Source organism: Anopheles stephensi, chromosome 2 (assembly GCF_013141755.1).
Source record: "Anopheles stephensi strain Indian chromosome 2, UCI_ANSTEP_V1.0, whole genome shotgun sequence".
Lineage (NCBI taxonomy): Eukaryota > Metazoa > Arthropoda > Insecta > Diptera > Culicidae > Anopheles > Anopheles stephensi.
In genome coordinates, this window is record NC_050202.1 from 77,899,809 (window position 1) to 77,917,062 (window position 17,254).

Consider the following 17,254-nt stretch of genomic DNA (forward strand, 5'->3'; position numbering starts at 1 on the left):
GGGGTCATCGGTCAGCGGTGTTAATGGCCGAGAATTGAGGCATGACTCAATTTCGGTCAGCAGCGTCGCCATGTCTTCGAAGGAGAGAGACGTTTTGCCTACAACTCGTACTAGGTGGTGTTTCATCGAGCGCACAGCCGCCTCCCAAAGCCCACCGAAATGGGGAGCTCGCGGTGGAATGAAGTGCCACGTAATCCTCCTGTCCAAGGTCCATGTCCGGATGCTCCTTTGATGATGTGATGAATGCAACAGCTTGTAGACTTCATTTAGCTGGTTGCTTGCTCCCTTGAAGTTTGTTGCATTATCTGAATGCAACTCTGCTGGAAGTCCACGGCGTGCCACGAATCGACGTAACGCTGAGATGAATGCTTCCGTCGTCAAGTTGGAAACAAGTTCGATGTGAATTGCACGAGTGGCGAAACACACGAAGATGGCTACATATGCCTTTGTAGCAACTGCTCGCCGGTATGCGCCTTTCACAAAAACTGGACCGCAGTAATCAATCCCCGTGATTGAAAAAGGTCGGTTGGAAGTCACTCTCGTCGAAGGGAGATCTGCCATTAGTGTCTCTGATGAGATAGGACGGGCACGGAAACAGGTGAGGCACTGATGATAAGTCCTTCTCGCGTGGTTTCTGCCGCCCAAGATCCAATATCGTTGTCGGCTCGTACTCAGCATCAGCTGTGGTCCCGCATGTAGCAGCGTCTTGTGGAAATGATCCATCAGCAGATGGGCTAACGGATGTCCGTTGGGAACCACGATAGGATGTTTGGTGTCCTCTGATAGCAATGCGTTGCTAAGCCTGCCACCAACACGAATGATGCCGTCTGCTCCCAGCTGCGGATGCAGCCACTTCAGCTTCGATGACGAAGAAATTGATTCCTTCCGTTGTAGTGCTCTTATTTCTTGTGTGAAATAATCCCTCTGCGCTAATCGGCACATTACTTCCTCTGCTTCCTTCAGGTCTGCTGTCGTGATACCAGGGCCAGTATACGATCGACGTTTTGAACAACGGTTGAAGTATTGAACCCAATACGCCATCATTCTTCTGAGCTTCGAGAACGATGAGTATAACGTGAAGACGCGATGGTGCGGTTTCTCGACAACTGCACAGGCCACTGTAGAGGCGCGTCTTTCTGCGGCAGCGTCGTCGTCAAATGACGATATCAATGATTCCGGCCATTGCTCTTCCGGTTGATTTAGCCATGGTGGGCCCTGCCACCATAACGGATTGTTGAGGAGCTCCTTACTCAGGCAGCCGCGTGATGCAAGGTCCGCTGGGTTGTCTATTCCAGCAATGTGTCGCCAAGCACAACCAGTTGTAAGCTGTTGCACTTGCGAGACACGATTGGCGACGAACGGCTTCCAGCAGCTTGGTGATCCTCGTAGCCAATGCACCACGGTGGTTGAATCCGTCCAAAATGTAGCTGGAGATTGCAACTCGACAGCTGACTTCACACGATTGTAAAGCAAGCTGGCTAATTGTGCTGCGCACAATTCCAGTCGGGCGATGGAGTGCTTGCTGCTTATTGGTGTCACTTTCGTCTTCGAGGCGAACAGTTGAATCGTGACGACTCCCTGTTCGTTGCAGCTCCTGATGTAACAGCATGCTCCATATCCCTTTTCTGACGCGTCGCAAAAGAAATGGAATTGGCTAGAGATGCTGCCAGGTCCAATTGCTACACGAGGAATGTGTAGCTCCTGTAGATGGATCAATTGGTTGTGGAAGTTGATCCATTGTCCTTGAAGGTGATGCGGTAGTTCGTCGTCCCATCCCCAGGGATGTTGCTGGTCCGTCTGAAGAGTCCAGATACGTTGGAGGAATTGCTTCGCCATGGCTTTCACTGGGTCAACAATTCCCAAAGGATCGTAGATCCTGGCGATGCAAGAAAGGACCTTCCGCTTCGTTATTGGCCCAATAACGTAGGGCGCGTTGATTTTGAAACTCATGTTGTCGGAAGATGAGTCCCAAACTAAACCAAGAGTTGCCAGAACTCCTTCGGCTCCCGATTCAGCAGATGGAGTGGCTGCTAACTGCTGTTGGTCCACATGCTGTAGCACGGATGGCTTGTTGGAAGCCCATTTTCGTAGCTCGAACCCCGTCTTCGCGTACAATTCTGCCGTTTGTACTTGTAGGGATTCAGCCTCTGCCGGCGAATCACTTCCAGACACGAAATCATCCACGTAGAAGTCACAGGATCGCGCAGCTGCAGCCGGATATTCCTTCCCATGATCTTCTACCGTTTGTTGTAATGATCGTACTGCCAGGAACGGTGCAGATGCTGTCCCATACGTCACGGTGTTGAGCTCATACTCCTCGATGGGCTCGTTTGGTGAATTCCGCCACAGGATGCGTTGCAGGGATCGATCGGTGGGATGTACCAAAACCTGCCGGTACATTTTAGCCACGTCTGCTGTGAGGGCAACAGCCCTTGTACGGAACCGCAGCAAAATGGAGGTAGCATCCTGTTGAATGGTCGGCCCGACCATTAACGTATCATTCAATGATACTCCCGTTGATGATTTGCTCGATGCGTCAAAGACGACACGGCACTTGGTAGTGGTGCTGTCGGCTTTGAAGACCGGATGATGAGGTAGATAGAACGTCTCAGCGTCCATCGATGTAGCTGCCACCTTGCTCATATGACCTAAGCGAAGGTACTCGTTCATGAAATCAACATAGGCTTGTTGAGTTTCCGGTTCTCTTTGAAGTCGTCGTTCTATTGCTAAGAACCTTCTTAGTGCGCTGGTCTTTGAGTCCCCAAGTTTGCCGATCATTTCGGCTTTCCGGGGAAGTCGAACCACGTATCGACCGTTGATGTCTGTGGTAGTTGTCGCTGTATAATGCTCCTCACACGCACGTTCTTCGTTGCTCCAGTTTGGTGTGCCGCTCACCTCTTCTAGTTCGAAGAATCTCTTCATCAAAGAGTCCAGCTCGTTGGTGTGCGTGACGACTGCACACATTGAAGATGACAATGGTTCCTCGATGATGGTGTTTCCGCTGACAACCCAACCAAATTCGGTTTCTTGGAGCGTTGGCATGTTGTCACCCAACGATAGCCGTCCGGTCCTCAGGATCTCGTAGAAGAGTGATGCTCCCAGTATCAGGTCGATAGGCGCTGGGTTGTTGAACGACGGGTCAGCCAGAACACATGCTTCAGGAATACTCCAGTGGCTGATGTTGATGTACTGTCGTGGCATTTCCACCGTCAGTTTGGGAAGCACTAACATTTCCACCGTTGCATTGTAACTGGAGCATCGGGAATGAATGGTAGTAGTCACGGTGTGTCGCACGTTCGATCCTGCGCTGCCACCAATCCCTGACACGGGAATGTTTACCAATTTGCGTGGTAAACATAGGAATTGGGCTAGCCTGCCAGTGATGAAGCTGGATTGTGCTCCGCTGTCCAGAAGAACACGTGCCGGATGGGTGACTCCTGCGCTGTCGGTGATGTTGAGCATTGCCGTCGAAAGCAACACAGTGGATGACACAACTGTGGTTAATGTTGTCGTAGCGGTTGTAGATTGTCTTCCAATAACAGGTGATGGACCAGGTGTTACACGTGAGTTCTCCACATGAATCAACGTGTGATGCCTGCCCTTGCAGTGACGACACGACCATGGTGAGGGACATTTAGAAACTGCATGTCCGGTACCAAAACAGTTGAAGCAGCGGTTCAATGTTTTCAGCTTCTCGATCTTATCCGTAGTCGTCAGTATTAAAAACGTGGGGCACTTGTGTAATGGATGGTGCTGCTTACACAAAGCGCAACAGAGCTGCGGAGGGTTCGGAGTCGATGACACAAATGCCTTGGTGCTCGCTGGTTTTCCCGACGGTTGTCGTTGTTGAGGCTCCTTCGTTGCACAGCTTTCCAACACTTCCGTCTGCCGAGTGATGAACTCAAGAGTTTTGTACAGCTCAGGAAACTCTCCATGCTTTAACGAGCGTTCCCACAACTTCCGAGTTTCCGCATCTAGGCACGATGACAGAATGTGGGTGATGATGAGGTTGCTGGTTCCGTCGATGGGCTTCTCCATGAAGATGAGACCGTCAACATGCGCCTTACAAGTCTCGGCAAGGTGACGAAGATCCTTTGCAGACTCTCGGGGTAGCGCCTTGAGGTGTAACAACCCGGCGATGTGTTTGTCGACGATCAACCGGGGGTTCTCGAACCGCTGGACTAAGATCTCCCATACACTCTCGAAGTTGTTGCTGTTCATCATTGAGGCGTTGAGTATGCCGGCAGCCTTTCCTGTCAACGCCTTGTTCAAATGATGAAGTTTCACAGCATCAGACTCATTGGCTCGGCTCATGATGTCCTGGAACATAGCCTTGAACTTTGGCCACTGTTCGTAGCTACCGTCGAACGTAGGCATCGGGATGTGGAGACGGTGTTGCGGCATTACGAGTTGTGCTGCCACCGGCGGAGGCTTGACGTCCATGCTCTGAAGAGATGCCGCTTTCACCAAATATTCGGCCTGGAACACTTCGTCCTCAGCGATGTCCTTGTCCAAATCATACGGTAGCTGCTCGATGAGTTGATTCAGCAGTGTATGTTGTTCAGCCTTCAGCTCTTCCAGCATTTTGGATTGCACTTGTGCAAGTGTTGGATCGGTCTGCATGTTGATCAGCCTTTTATGCACGACCTTCAACTTGATGCGCAACACTTGCACTTGCATGGACACTTCTGGTTGCTGCATTACTGCAGTTTCTGCTCCAGATAACTCCACGGTGTCCATGTCCTTTGTCGACGCACGTGTCACTGGCATGACGTTTCACTGCACTAGCACTGATGATGAAAATACACACTGATGCACAAACCCCGATGACGAATTCGGAAACTGCTTGCAGTGCGGCTCCACCTAGTGGGCTGACGGTTGTAACCCCTCGCTGGATGAGCGCCGCTGTGGAACTAATTCGTCGGATAGTTCCTTCGATGACAATGGTGGTGCTGGATGAAGATGGCGACAGCTGGAGGGTTGGCGATGTAACTTCCCTCGCTCTCTGCGCACCGATGTGGACCCAATCTGTCCGATTGGTCCGTCGTTGAAGATGGTGACGCCTGGAGGGTTGGCGTTTGTAGCTCCCTCGCTGGACGAGCACCGTTGTGGAACTGATCCCTCGGATCGTTCCCTCGATGAAGATGGTGACGCCTGGAGGGTTGGCGTGTGTAGCTTCCCTCGCTCGACGAGCACCGATCTGCGCACAACTTGCAGTTGGTGCTGGATGAAGATGGCGGCAGCTGGAGGGTTGGCATTGGAGCTTCCCTCGCTCTCTGCGCACCGCTGTAGAGCGAATCCGTCCGATTGCTCTCTCGATGACGATGGTGACGCCTGGAGGGTTGGCGTTTGTAGCTCCCTCGCTGGACGAAGCACCGATCTGCTCACAAGATGGCGGCAACTGGAGGACTGGCGTTGGAGCTTTCCTCGCTCGCTGCTCACCGATGTGGACCCAATCCGTCCGATTGGTCCGTGTAGACCGGCTGCTCACTGCACACTGAACACCGCGTTTACTGTGATTAACGCTCGATCGCGGACTGAGACGCGGCGATTCGCGAACTGGCACTCGCGTTGATCCGGTTCGAAGGACCAAAATGTAGGGTACGGCCTACTCCGGGAGGGGGAAGGAAAAGGATAGACAGTACGGCCTTTGGTGGTGGTGGACCGGTACCGGGAGAGAATCAGCAGCGACCGTTGGACACTGCCGAACAGATCCACTGCTGGGGAAGGAATGGCACGAGTTGATGGTGAAACCAAGCAGGCCTCGTGCCAAGGGGGGAAAGGAATGGTGAGAACCGTTGGACAATGCCGAACTGGTCACACACCAGGAGTGGAAGGGAATGATGAAGACCGTTGGACAATGCCGAACAGGTCAACACCAGAAGGGAAGGAGAAGGAAGATGTAGCTCGAGCTCAAGGTGGGGTCGGAGAGCGCTAGAGAGTGTCCAATGTTGGTTGCCCGTCAAGGACCTTCAGAGGATTCTTTAGCTGGACTACCTTGGGATGCGAAATAAATTTCAACTCCTAAGCTCTTTGCCGTTTGTCTCAGTCTCCCCTGAATCGCATTTTATTTTCACATAGTCGCTCGAAGCAGCCGTGCTGTACTAGCGATGTTTAGTAAATTACATTCAGGTTCTTTATGGTTCCCTAATCGCACCATAGATGGCGCGACTCGTGTTTAAACAACCCCGGTGTAATGCGGGCGGTCTAACTTTAGGCGCGTTAAATCTCGAACAGTCACCATGGTTCGATATTTATGGTATGTTTTATAGAGATTCGATTAGCGTTATTTTTATGTCCATACATTTGCCCACCTCGAAGCGGATTATTCACTCGGAAGCGTTTTATTACAACATTCTCCAATTGATCTGTTTTGATGTGTTGAGTAATGGATGAATCTTCTTCGTTCTCTTTTCTCCCACAGCACACCTTAACTGGACACAGCGGAAAGGTGTTGGCGGCCAAATTTCTTGGATCCGCTTTCCTCGTCACAGGAAGCCACGATCGAACACTCAAAATATGGGACCTCAAAAACCGTTCATGTACGTTACCGTGTCGAAACGTTTGCATTGAACCAATTGCGGACAGCTAATGATTGCCCTCTCTTACCGTAGGTACCGAAACAAAGTTTGCTGGTTCGAGCTGCAACGATCTAGTCACGACGGATAGTTTCTCCTTCATTAGTGCGCACGTGGACAAGAAGATACGCTTCTGGGATGTGCGGACGGCGGATTGTACCGCGAACGATATACCACTGCAGGGAAAGATTACCTCGCTCGATCTGTCCAAGGATGGGAAGTTTCTGCTAAGCTGCGTGCGGGACGATACGATCAATCTGCTAGATTTGCGTCAGAACCGTATCGTACGCACATTTCGGTAAGCGGATCAAGCGTGACCTTACAAAGCCGTTGCGTAAATGATAATTCGATTGATTCGATGATTTTGCTTTTTCAGTAATGATAACTTTAAGGTTGGATGTGACTGGTCGAGGGTAGCGTTCAGTCCGTCCAGCTCTCGGATAGCGGCCGGTTCGGCTGATGGATCCGTGTTCATTTGGAACATCAACGGACCTCTAGAGACGGTGCTGAAGGATCCCAAGTGAGTAAATGGCTACACCAGCGGTGCTTACTAACGTGGTGGTGGTGTAACATTGTACGTCCGTTCATTTTGCCTGTCCTAGTTTGACGTTCTTCATCCAACATTGCTATAATCACGTTTATGCCCTTTCGGTTTTCTGTCCTTTTTCCCTTCCCTTGCCTGCGCACACTTACGCACCCATCCATCTATGCATCACCCCCCATTCGCTATAAACCACGCGCCACGTTGTTACTACTACCTCCCGCCTCACCAGGACTACTGACCGGAATTGGTTTTTTCACAGTGGAAGCGGTGCGGCGGTCACGGCCGTCAGCTGGCATCCGTTCAGCTCCACCCTGGCGTCGGTCGATCGGGCCAAAAAGTGTACGATCTGGTCGAACGCTTAACCCGACCGGGCAGTATGCAACAGCACACACAGTCTTTATTGTCAACGGCAGGATACGGCAGAACACGAGCCGGCCCCCCGCCGGAATGTCTCTCCACCACCCGCGCCGCCACCGTTCGTGCGCCGTTGTTGGCGGATGCTGTTAATGTTTTCCCTACTATCGTCGTTCTTCGTGATCGCAGGCTCCTGTTCGATGCCGGCTTCGTTGTAGATTGGACAGGATGCTTCCTTTTTAATGCGAATGGGGTTGCGGCAGAGCGTGGTTGCTACTACATCTTTACGGTTTTTTCTTCTGTTTCTTACTCATTAACATTAACAGGTAAGCACAAGGGCCTTTTTGCCGGAGCGGAAGAACTGCTACCATTTCGTTCAATCGTGCAGGATCTTTTGCATTAATAAAATATTACAAAAAACAAACCGACGATCTGCGTTTCAATACCATTTACTTATAGTTTGCATGTATACGATATGCACGTGCGTTTTCACATTTTAAATGCATCCGTTTGTAAAGTCCCGAGTAACATGTAATGAATTTAAAATTCTTTTAACACTTTCAACCATAAAATCAATTTCTAGGAAGCATGGCTTCACGATACGACATTCGTTTTTTGATTTCACTGCAAGTCACATTACAGTTTAGCCAGCTCCGTATCAACCGATGGGTCGCGAACCAAATGGCGCACCTTATCGAAGGCGGGATGTTGCTTGTCACGCATCAACTTGAAGATAACGTTTTCACTCGTCGTCACGAAACACCCGTACTGCTTGAGACGCTCGAGAGCAAATTTACGGTCCTCCTGGGTGCGCGAAACCGAACAGTCAGCGGCCACATGTACCGTGTAACCCTTGTTCAGCAGATCCATTGCAGTCTGCTCGAGACAGATGTGCGATTCCAGCCCGAACAGTACCACCGTTTCGGGGCCTTGCGGTCCATACAGTTCTTCAATCTTGCGCTGCACATCCGGTATCATCATGCTGAACAGCGTTTTAGGATACACTCCCTTGGCGTGCGAAATGTCCAAGTCTTTCACGATGCGACCCAGCTTTTCGGGATAATGTTCGGTAACGATCAGCGGTACGTCTAGAATCTTGCCTGCTTGCAGCTAAAAACATAGGTGGTCGGATGTTTTGTTTAATACGTACACGGGGTGCTACATGAAGGAAGGTGACCTTACCAATTTGGCAGTGTTTTTAACCACCGGATCGAACATCTTCATGCCCGGGCGGAACTTGTCTTGCAGGTCACATAGCATGAATAATGTTTTCTTCACATCCAGATATCCGAGTTTGGTCAGTTGCCGGGCCATTTTTGTGGAGGATTATGAAACAAAATAAAGCGACCTGCCGAACGTAAACAACGCAAATACAGAGATTTCGCCGGCTTGACATTGAACGCTTGAGAAACGCTTCATGTCCTTAGCATGAGGCAGTGGTCTATACCATGGAGAATCCGTATCCGTTCGAACGCCGTGGTTTTTTTTATGAATAAAATCTGGTGTTTACATGTAATTTGCTTTATCCACCCTCTTTATGCTGCAATAGAAGTTCAGAGAAATTTAATCAGTTACAAAAACGCTGCACAAAGCGATCCTGAGACTTGCAGAAATGAAAAGGTAGAAAGGTTTTTCTTTTCATGGATGATTCGCTAAATTAATAGCACCAGAAGTTTGAAAATTGAACGGCTGAATTTGGATTAACCTTCTGAAACTTTCATCAAATTTGTAAAATACTTTTAATTTTACGAAACCGTATCCGAACTCCAAAAAAAAAAAAAACACGCGATGTGTCAAACGAGCGGTTGACAGCTTTTCGAGTTCGAAACGGCCTTTTTTTCCTACATCGAACTTTCCTTCGAAACCGCATCTTCCCTTCGGTTAACTTCGCCAAACAGTAAGTGGCTGCGCTGGTATTGGTGAAATCGTGCGACGAAGGCAGCCATTTATTTACCTCGTCCGTCGCGAGCAATAAATAAATACGAAAATTACTGCGTTTTGTGCGATCTCGCGTCCCAAAATTGTGTCCCGCGAGTGGCCACCGGTGCAGGGCATGCGGTGCAAGTGGAGTAGCCCGGTTCCGTGCGTGAGAAGTGCGTAAAAAGTGCGGTGGAAATGTGCGGAAAATGTGTGCCCTAGAAGCGCGACGTGCAGCATCGTGTCGATGAGCGGGAGGAAGGGTAGTGGTGCTACCTGGCACAGGTTTTTTTTTGTAGTCGTCACTGGCAACAACCACCGCGAATTTGTAAGCGGATCGTGAAAAGCGAAACCCGCTCCGTTCTGTTTTGTGTCATCGTGGAAAAGCCTCCCGCCCAACCCTGCTCCTTCCCCTTCTGCCTCCCCGCGGGCCGTGCAGCAAACGGCGGCAAAACTATTTCCCTACGGCACAGAGTGCACTGGCCGCCGCCGCGTAAGAGCAGAAGCAGCAGCATCAGCCAGGCCAAATTGCGGGTTTCGCCGTGTGTGGTGGTGGTGCCCGAGTGCCGAAATATGGTTGTGAATCGTTGTGTACGTGTGCAGTGATTACGTTCGTGGCCGTGTTTTGTCCCGGAGTGTAGGGCAGAACCGCGGTCACTGCGCCTTTCGCGTCCACGCTCCGACTTCCGTTTGCCAATGAATCGTCGGCAGTCATTGGACAAGCCAGGTGAGCAGCAAGGTGAAAATCAGTTCTTTTTTTGTACTCTTTTTTATTTCATCCCCTTCCCCATTCTTCCCGAATTACCCAACTTCTCCCATCGTTGTAATCAGCCGGGTGAGCTTTTGGTGCGTTTTACGAGAAAAAGAAGGAATAGAAGGAAATCTGTGCGTGTGCGCCCAAATTCGTCCCAACAAATCAGTGATGTGCGTGCGTGCGTGTGTTCGTGAGCTCTTTGTGTTGCCTGTGAAGTGGTGTGCGTGCATTGTTGAGAATTACAGTGAGAAGCGACACGGGAAACTCTCTCACTTTTGTCTCACCATTCTCTCTCCCTCTCTTTCATTGCGCCCTTGCTTTGTCGCACAGAAGTTTGTAATGTTGATCGCAGCTTTTTAAAACATTAAACTAAATAAATAACGTTGATACAAATTAGCTTGTTACAGTTGTCGACAGTATTGTAATTGGACACGTGACAGCTCATTGTGAATTATTATTTAGTTCTTCTTATTTAATTAAGCGTTTCATTACACACTTGGCTTTAACGATAAAAAACAATTACTTGCGTCTATTTAAAATTTGTTTATTTTTTTCAACTATAACATTCAAAGTTCGTCATTAAATCAATTGGTGTTTTAATAGTAGCATCCAATTACCTGGGTTTATTTGAAAATAATTCAAAAGGAAAGGCTCGTTATATGGAAGAGAAAAGGATAGGATAATAGGAAGTAAAATTATCAGCTATGTTATTTATTCTTCATTTGTTTGAGAGGATTGTTTTAGTTTCGTTTCGTTTTATTGTAAACAATATACAAAAAACGACACATTGTTTACATTATGTGGAATCTGGAATAATATGGAAAGAACAAATGGAGCATTGAGCAATTTTGATGTTTTATTCATAAATAGAAGGTTTCAAATTTGTTTACTCCTAAATCGTTGGACAAATATTTATATTTCAATTGAAAGCTGTACGTATCGTGGTTAGAAATGCAGATTCGTTAAGTACCATGTATGATTTTTTTTCCATTTGTCATTATTTTTTTTAATAATTTTTAATGTTAAGGGCTTACTCTGCCATGTAAATAGTTCGCATGGAAAAAAATCACTATTGACGTCTGATATCGAACCGTTGGTTTCTCCGTAACAATCAGAATATTTGCATTTATAATTGATGATTGTTTGGATAGTAATTAAAAAAACTGGAATTAAAATCGGTTATCGCTGTGCATTGGGATATTATCTGCTCATAATAAATATCAGACACAATTTGCATGGATTGCACTGACGAAAACGGTAAGCTATTATGAACAATATTTATAAATGGTAAAGAATATCATAAAGCACATTTCTATAACTAACAAATCAAATTATGTATGCTAAAATGTATTTAGTGCGAAGAGATTCAGAGCTCAAATAGATATGTGATATGAAATCTAATTAATGGTATGAATCAATCTTCATCACTTTGGATCCACAACATGGGGAAACGGACGCAAAACAAAAGACCGTCTGCTCAAATTTGCGCTCAACTGTATGTTTTTCCTGTGGTATGGCAAAGAAGAAGAGACTCAATTCCCATTCGCACTCCGCTTCTGCTCGCCGTTAAGGGTCGTGGGAAACTGCTGCTGCTGCTTGCTGCGTTACGAGCTTTATCCGACCACGGGCTTTGGTTTGGTCTTCCTGCAGTGCAACCGAGCGACTGCCACCCGTTGAAAGCGGCGGACGATTGGTGGTGCCCTCCTCTTGACAACACATTAACGGGGTAAAGGATGTAACGGCGAAAGGAAAATGTCAAAAACGTTTCCATGTTGCGTGGATCGCGTTTCATCGCGGGTCATTGGCGGCTCGAACGCGCTGCTGCTGCTGCGCTTTATCGAAACGCAGTCGTAAGCGAAAAGCGAATGAATGGTCATCGTCACGGTTGCATTAGATATGTATTAGTGGTATCACAACATAACCAGCGCCCGCCCGTGCAGTCGATAAATTAATGGTATGCACGCGCGGAAGGTAAGCGATGCACACGCACACCCATGCAGAACGCTGGTCTGAGGACTGAGGTCTGACGACTCGGACAAGGATACTCACACTGTAGGTGGTGGCGCCCAGACGGTGCCACCTGCACTTGTTTCAATGGATATTGGCGGTTTTTGTCCACGTGAGCAAATGCTTCAGCATAAGCAAAAGAGCTATCGATTTCCGCTGATGGATCAAAATTAAACGATCAAGAGAGTGTGAAAAACTTTCACCCTTGCGTGAGTGTCGAGGTGTAAAATGCTCAAGACGTTATAAAATTGACCTAAATGTTCTGTTCTGTATTTTGCGAACACTTTGAGCAAAATAGATCCACCTGCGCGCACACCCACTGCAGCAGCAGCACGCCCAGCATCGTGTTAGCGCACCGGGCAGGCACCGAAAGTGTCGCAAATTTGACTCGGCGCTCATCCGATGCGTGACATTCCGTTACATGTTAATGTCGGGGAAGAAAGCACAGCCGTTTTGTGTAGCAACAGCAGCAGCAGGTTCTGGTGACGTCAATCTTGACGCTTAATCCCTGGCCGGTCGGTCGGTCGGGTTTTTTCGCCTCCCCCTGTAGTGTGTGTCCCACGCACGGAATGCAACTGCCAACCGATCCTCCCTAACGACGCGCCTCATCAATGGTGGTGCGCGCGATGCGAAAAGATTCAGCAAACGAGATGCGAAAGAGTCGTATGGTGTAGCAAATAAAAATCGCTACACCCGACCGAAAAACAAGAAGCAACGAATGTGTCTGAAAGTGGCCGAGGTAAACACGCGTAAAATTAGAATGTGTCTCTTTTCAGCTTCACTGGCAGTCGATGGTTGGTTCGGTTGGTTTTTGGTGGTCGTCGATCTTTAAAGAAGTTGAAGTCGCGTGGTGAGAGCACTCATAGCCTTACACACATGTAACAATGTAACTTCGATTGGATTGTACCAAGCTGTGGAATGAGCATCTCGAGGCAGGATTCGAAGTGCCCCCGTCCCAGCAATGGACATGCTGCAGAAACGGAGACAAAAATCTGTGTGAAATGAATTTTTTGAAAATGCTAAAAATATGCTTCTTGCTTGTGATTTTCAGATCATGCGATGCGATCGCGACACACGCACGCACAAAGCTCGTGTGCAGTAGCAGCAGTATGGGGTCAGATACAGTTGCGGTTGTCCCGGTCAACCTTTCCTAGACGGTTGGGGACCGCGTGTTAAGATGGGGTACAGCGAGAAATCTTCATCTTGCAAAGTGGTTATAGATACACGCACATATCAAATGATATATCGGTCCATTGGCTCAAGTTCAATGGCTTAAAGGGGCGTTAAAGAAAAGCGGCGAAATTTGAGTCGATATAAAAATAAACGACAAATCTTAAGATACTGAATGCTGCTGTTTAGTCAACTCTATTCCATCTTCTTCATTGGTTGTACAGTCTAAAGTGGCCCAGTCTGCTAGACTAATTTGTACACGTAGAAGGATAATCAGTCCTGCAGGTGCCGGTACTCAGTCCAGCCATGTGAAGGCCAACTCCGTTATCGACTCGGCCACCCGCATCCAACACTATGTCATATGAGGTGTTACAAAGCAAACACAACAACATAACAACACGGAGTTGGATTGTTTGACTCCCTAACCATGTTTGGCTTATGTGTACTTTCATATAAAAAAAACCCTCTGCTGTACACCGTCAGTCAGCCGGCTCGCACTTCGATTGACTGTAAACAATGCACCGCAAAAAAAGTGGTCAGTCCTGATGCTTTGTTGTGTTTTGGGTCCCGTTTTACACCACCACTCACTGCCATTGCTATTCAGTACTGCTTCGTTTGCATGTGTTACGTTGCAGGAGCAAATCAAGCGAGCATAAAGCCGCTCCAAATAGCCCGGTTTTTCGCGTGTCAGTAACGCGTCTCCTCCAAAGGTATTGTGCTGTAGGTACGTGCGTGTTGTTAGCCGTACGTTTGTGGTATGCTTCCAACGCTTGTGCTGCTGGTCGGTGTGTAGAGAGACGCATATTCTCCCACATACGACCAGGCAAGTACGACGAGCGGGCGATGGGAAGCGTGGCAGTTTACGAGTCTTTTCTTCCGGTTGACCTATCTCAACTCCGGCTACTCCGGATATCTGTCGCCCTTGGTAGAAGGGGCGAATGCCCTTGACACTGAAGCCTTAGCACGGGATTATGAGCTGCTGAAATCCATGGTTTTATTTCTCCGATATCTTTTACGGCCCTTTCAACGGATTCAGCTCTTTGCTGTGTCACGTGTGGCTAAAGTGTTGAAGAAGACATCTTAGGAAGGCATCACAAATCAGCTGTAGATAAAAATAAACAGCTTAAGAATGTCGTTTTTTTTTTCATTCAACAGGAACGGCGAGCAAATATTGTCAAAAGTATTTTCACCAGCAGCTATTTTTGGATTATCAGTTCGTTCTCGACCAAAAGTATCCAACCCCATTTGCAGTTCGCAAGCACAATCCGCAGCTGCGTTAAACCGTGATAATGAAATATAGCCCCGAACGAGCTATTGCTACCGGCGATTGCTCCATCGTCGTTCTTTTGCACCAGCCCACCGCCCGCTAGCGAAAAGGTCCTTGAAGCAGCACGAAGAAAAGTTGCAAAAGTGATAAAAATCTTTGACCCATATACCTTCCATTAACCCGCGCGGTTGAATCGCTTCCGGAATGCTCTTGGAGCATTCCTTACCTCCGGGGTTGTTCTCGGGAGCCGGTAAAACGGGGAGGAAGCTTGTCATCGTCAGGGGCGCAAAGTCGGGCCGACCGCGTGTGTAGCGGCGTACTACTTTTTTCCCGACCCTGGTGTTACATTGACGGCGCTGGCAGCGTGCAGCAGCTGAGCTCTCGTGCTGCCCGCTGTGTGTGACGAAGGCACGGCAGCAATATTGGAGGTTGGTGGTTCATTCATGGTTTCGTTTTCGTTACATTCCGCCACCGCTCCGTGTCCGCGCCCACGGTCGGTCCGTTTCGTCTCCGCGTCACTTACCGCTTTGGGCACGTGGCACGCCGCCTCAAGGGCGGAAAAGAAACTCAAGTCACGAGACTCTCGGGTTGCTGTGAGTCGATGGCGCGCTTTGCTGGTGTTTGCGTGGAACGTGCTGTGGGCTTACTTTATCCTGTTATTGCCTTGCTGGTTTGCAGACTTTTGCACGCCTTTACCTTCAATGTTTGCCATTTCTTTTCTTGTTTTGTGCAGAACATTATGTGCTCTGGTTTGATAAAGTTTGGGCGAGAGGTTTAAGCAGGATTTTTGTTTGCCTTTTTAACCATTAACCGCTTTGCTGTCTTATAATCGAAACAACTTTTTTAGTACATTTTGATTTGTTCCCAAACGTATCCCTTACGCAACATGAGTTCACTGTTTGCTGTAGGAAAACCACTTGTTGTGGTGATGTCTTTTTTATGACGGTTCGTCGTTTGCAGTTACCAAGTCCGATTGCTGTTTATGCGAATGTTTTTTATGCTTCCGCGTGTGTGTGTGTTTGTGTTTTTTTATATTCTTCTTCATTTATAAATCCGGAACTACTATCGTCCGTTGCTGTGACTCACAAACACACACGCACATGTGTGTGTGCTTCGGCTATGTGTGTTGTTGTCCGCATCTGTTTCGGTAGTTACTTTCACTCGGAACCAAGAGACCAAGAGACACTTTTTTTATCGCACAGTGGCTTTCGGTCACTTCTCCACGGCACGAAAGAAGATTGGACGACAGAAACAGTACCAGTTTTCGGAGCGTGGTGAAAAAGAAAGTTTACAATATGGAAGATTTGCTAGGCAAGCTAATAAAGGTGTCAACTCCTATGCATGATCAACAGACATTTATTCCTTTAATTTCACAAGTTTTGCGTATTCTACAACAACGAACACAAGTATATTTAAAAAAGTTTATAGATACATTTTGAAAACATGTTGCATTCGTCGGGGTTGTGATACAATTTTGGTTCTCGTAAAAAACCGAACAAACCATTGATTGTTTCTAAGCCAACACCAATTAGTTCCAATTTGCACGTATGCAATTTAATTAAACAGAAATCGATCCGTATCAGCAAATACATTTTTCCAGTTGTGGAACTGTTGGACCAAATCTCCACTGTGCATAAAACAGTCTAATACTTCGATCACGCGTCATTAACGAGCGAATATTGATGCAGGCACACAACGCTATTCTGGGGCCTTAACCGGATCAACCGGAAGTCAGCAGAAGTATGGTCGAGAATGCGTGATTATTTAATTAGGCGTATGATATTATAACGAAACGTAGTCATAGCAGCTATTAATGAAGGAAAATAATCGCAGACGCATCACACGAAATGTCGGTTTTAATTTCCCAATCGGTGCAACTTTCACCCGGGATTATAATTAAGCTTTGCAGCAGCGTTATGAGGGTTGAAAGTCTATGAACTACCAAATTAGTTGTAAAGGAGTAAGTGTTGGTTAAACTTGTGGATTTGTTCCTAAACACCAATTGTCATGCAATGTGATTGGTTGTGTTGAAAACATCATTGGTGTTAACGCCATCCTTTCCATTGTATCACAAGAAGGTAAAGTTGCATCACGAGCGAAACCTGTTGCCTTTATTTACGTTATAGAGATTTCTACAGGATTTCTAGAACCACAAATACTAGATCGATAATATAGTAAAGTAAATTACATTCCCTACGCTTCGTTTGTTATATGTGGTTAGAATGCAGTACGCACGAGGTCGCTCCATTGTCAACTGATCGAAGTGTGAACCATATAATCGCCAAGACGTGCGTAGATGTAGCTTAAGCGATAAGAACATGACATGCAGCTGCCTAATGCCACCTGACACACAACAGCGCCGAGATGGAAAGTGCATCCACTTCTTTTGCCTGACGTTATCCTTCTTCTGCCGATTACCACCGGTGTGAGTAGTAGAACACATCTTCGATCGTCTTTAATGTAAATAGTACGTGATTGTAGGACATTTCCCGTGACACACGTTCACACGATGGTCAGGCTATCGTACGATTATTTATCTACTGGTAGGGGTACGAAACAGACAGACCGGGCTAGACGTGCCCCCATCACGCCCCATTGTAGATGGGAAGAGGGGAGCATAAATTTATGCGTGACCGATGATCAAAACCGCTCTACACCTTATG

At 47.6% G+C, this 17,254-nt stretch overlaps 3 protein-coding genes across 5 annotated transcripts in view; 2 read left to right on the plus strand and 1 right to left on the minus strand.

Annotated features, from left to right (window-relative positions):
- The window catches only part of LOC118508458 (autophagy-related protein 16-1), a 225,615-nt gene extending 217,714 nt beyond the window's left edge, over positions 1-7,901 (plus strand). The window contains exons 4-7 of one of the 2 annotated variants that reach the window (XM_036048261.1): positions 6,425-6,542; positions 6,615-6,876; positions 6,955-7,098; positions 7,352-7,901. In XM_036048261.1, coding sequence (XP_035904154.1) covers positions 6,425-6,542; positions 6,615-6,876; positions 6,955-7,098; positions 7,352-7,484 — 657 coding nt within the window. In that variant the 3' untranslated portion in view covers positions 7,485-7,901. The remainder of the gene's footprint in view (positions 1-6,424; positions 6,543-6,614; positions 6,877-6,954; positions 7,099-7,351) is intronic. The other variant, XM_036048262.1, reaches the window with a different exon arrangement.
- An 8-nt stretch (positions 7,902-7,909) lies between these two features.
- On the minus strand, positions 7,910-8,879 carry LOC118508465 (isochorismatase domain-containing protein 1). The gene is made up of 2 exons (XM_036048269.1): positions 8,659-8,879; positions 7,910-8,586 (listed from the first exon to the last, which is right to left on the minus strand). Exons 1-2 carry the CDS (start codon positions 8,788-8,790, stop codon positions 8,113-8,115), a joined length of 606 nt encoding a protein of 201 aa, XP_035904162.1. The 5' UTR covers positions 8,791-8,879; the 3' UTR covers positions 7,910-8,112.
- A 478-nt stretch (positions 8,880-9,357) lies between these two features.
- The window catches only part of LOC118508467 (mucin-17-like), a 39,091-nt gene continuing 31,194 nt past the window's right edge, over positions 9,358-17,254 (plus strand). Inside the window, exon 1 of one of the 2 annotated variants that reach the window (XM_036048270.1) lies at positions 9,358-10,132. In XM_036048270.1, the coding sequence (XP_035904163.1) occupies positions 10,090-10,132 (43 nt within the window). In that variant the 5' untranslated portion in view covers positions 9,358-10,089. The remainder of the gene's footprint in view (positions 10,133-17,254) is intronic. The other variant, XM_036048272.1, reaches the window with a different exon arrangement.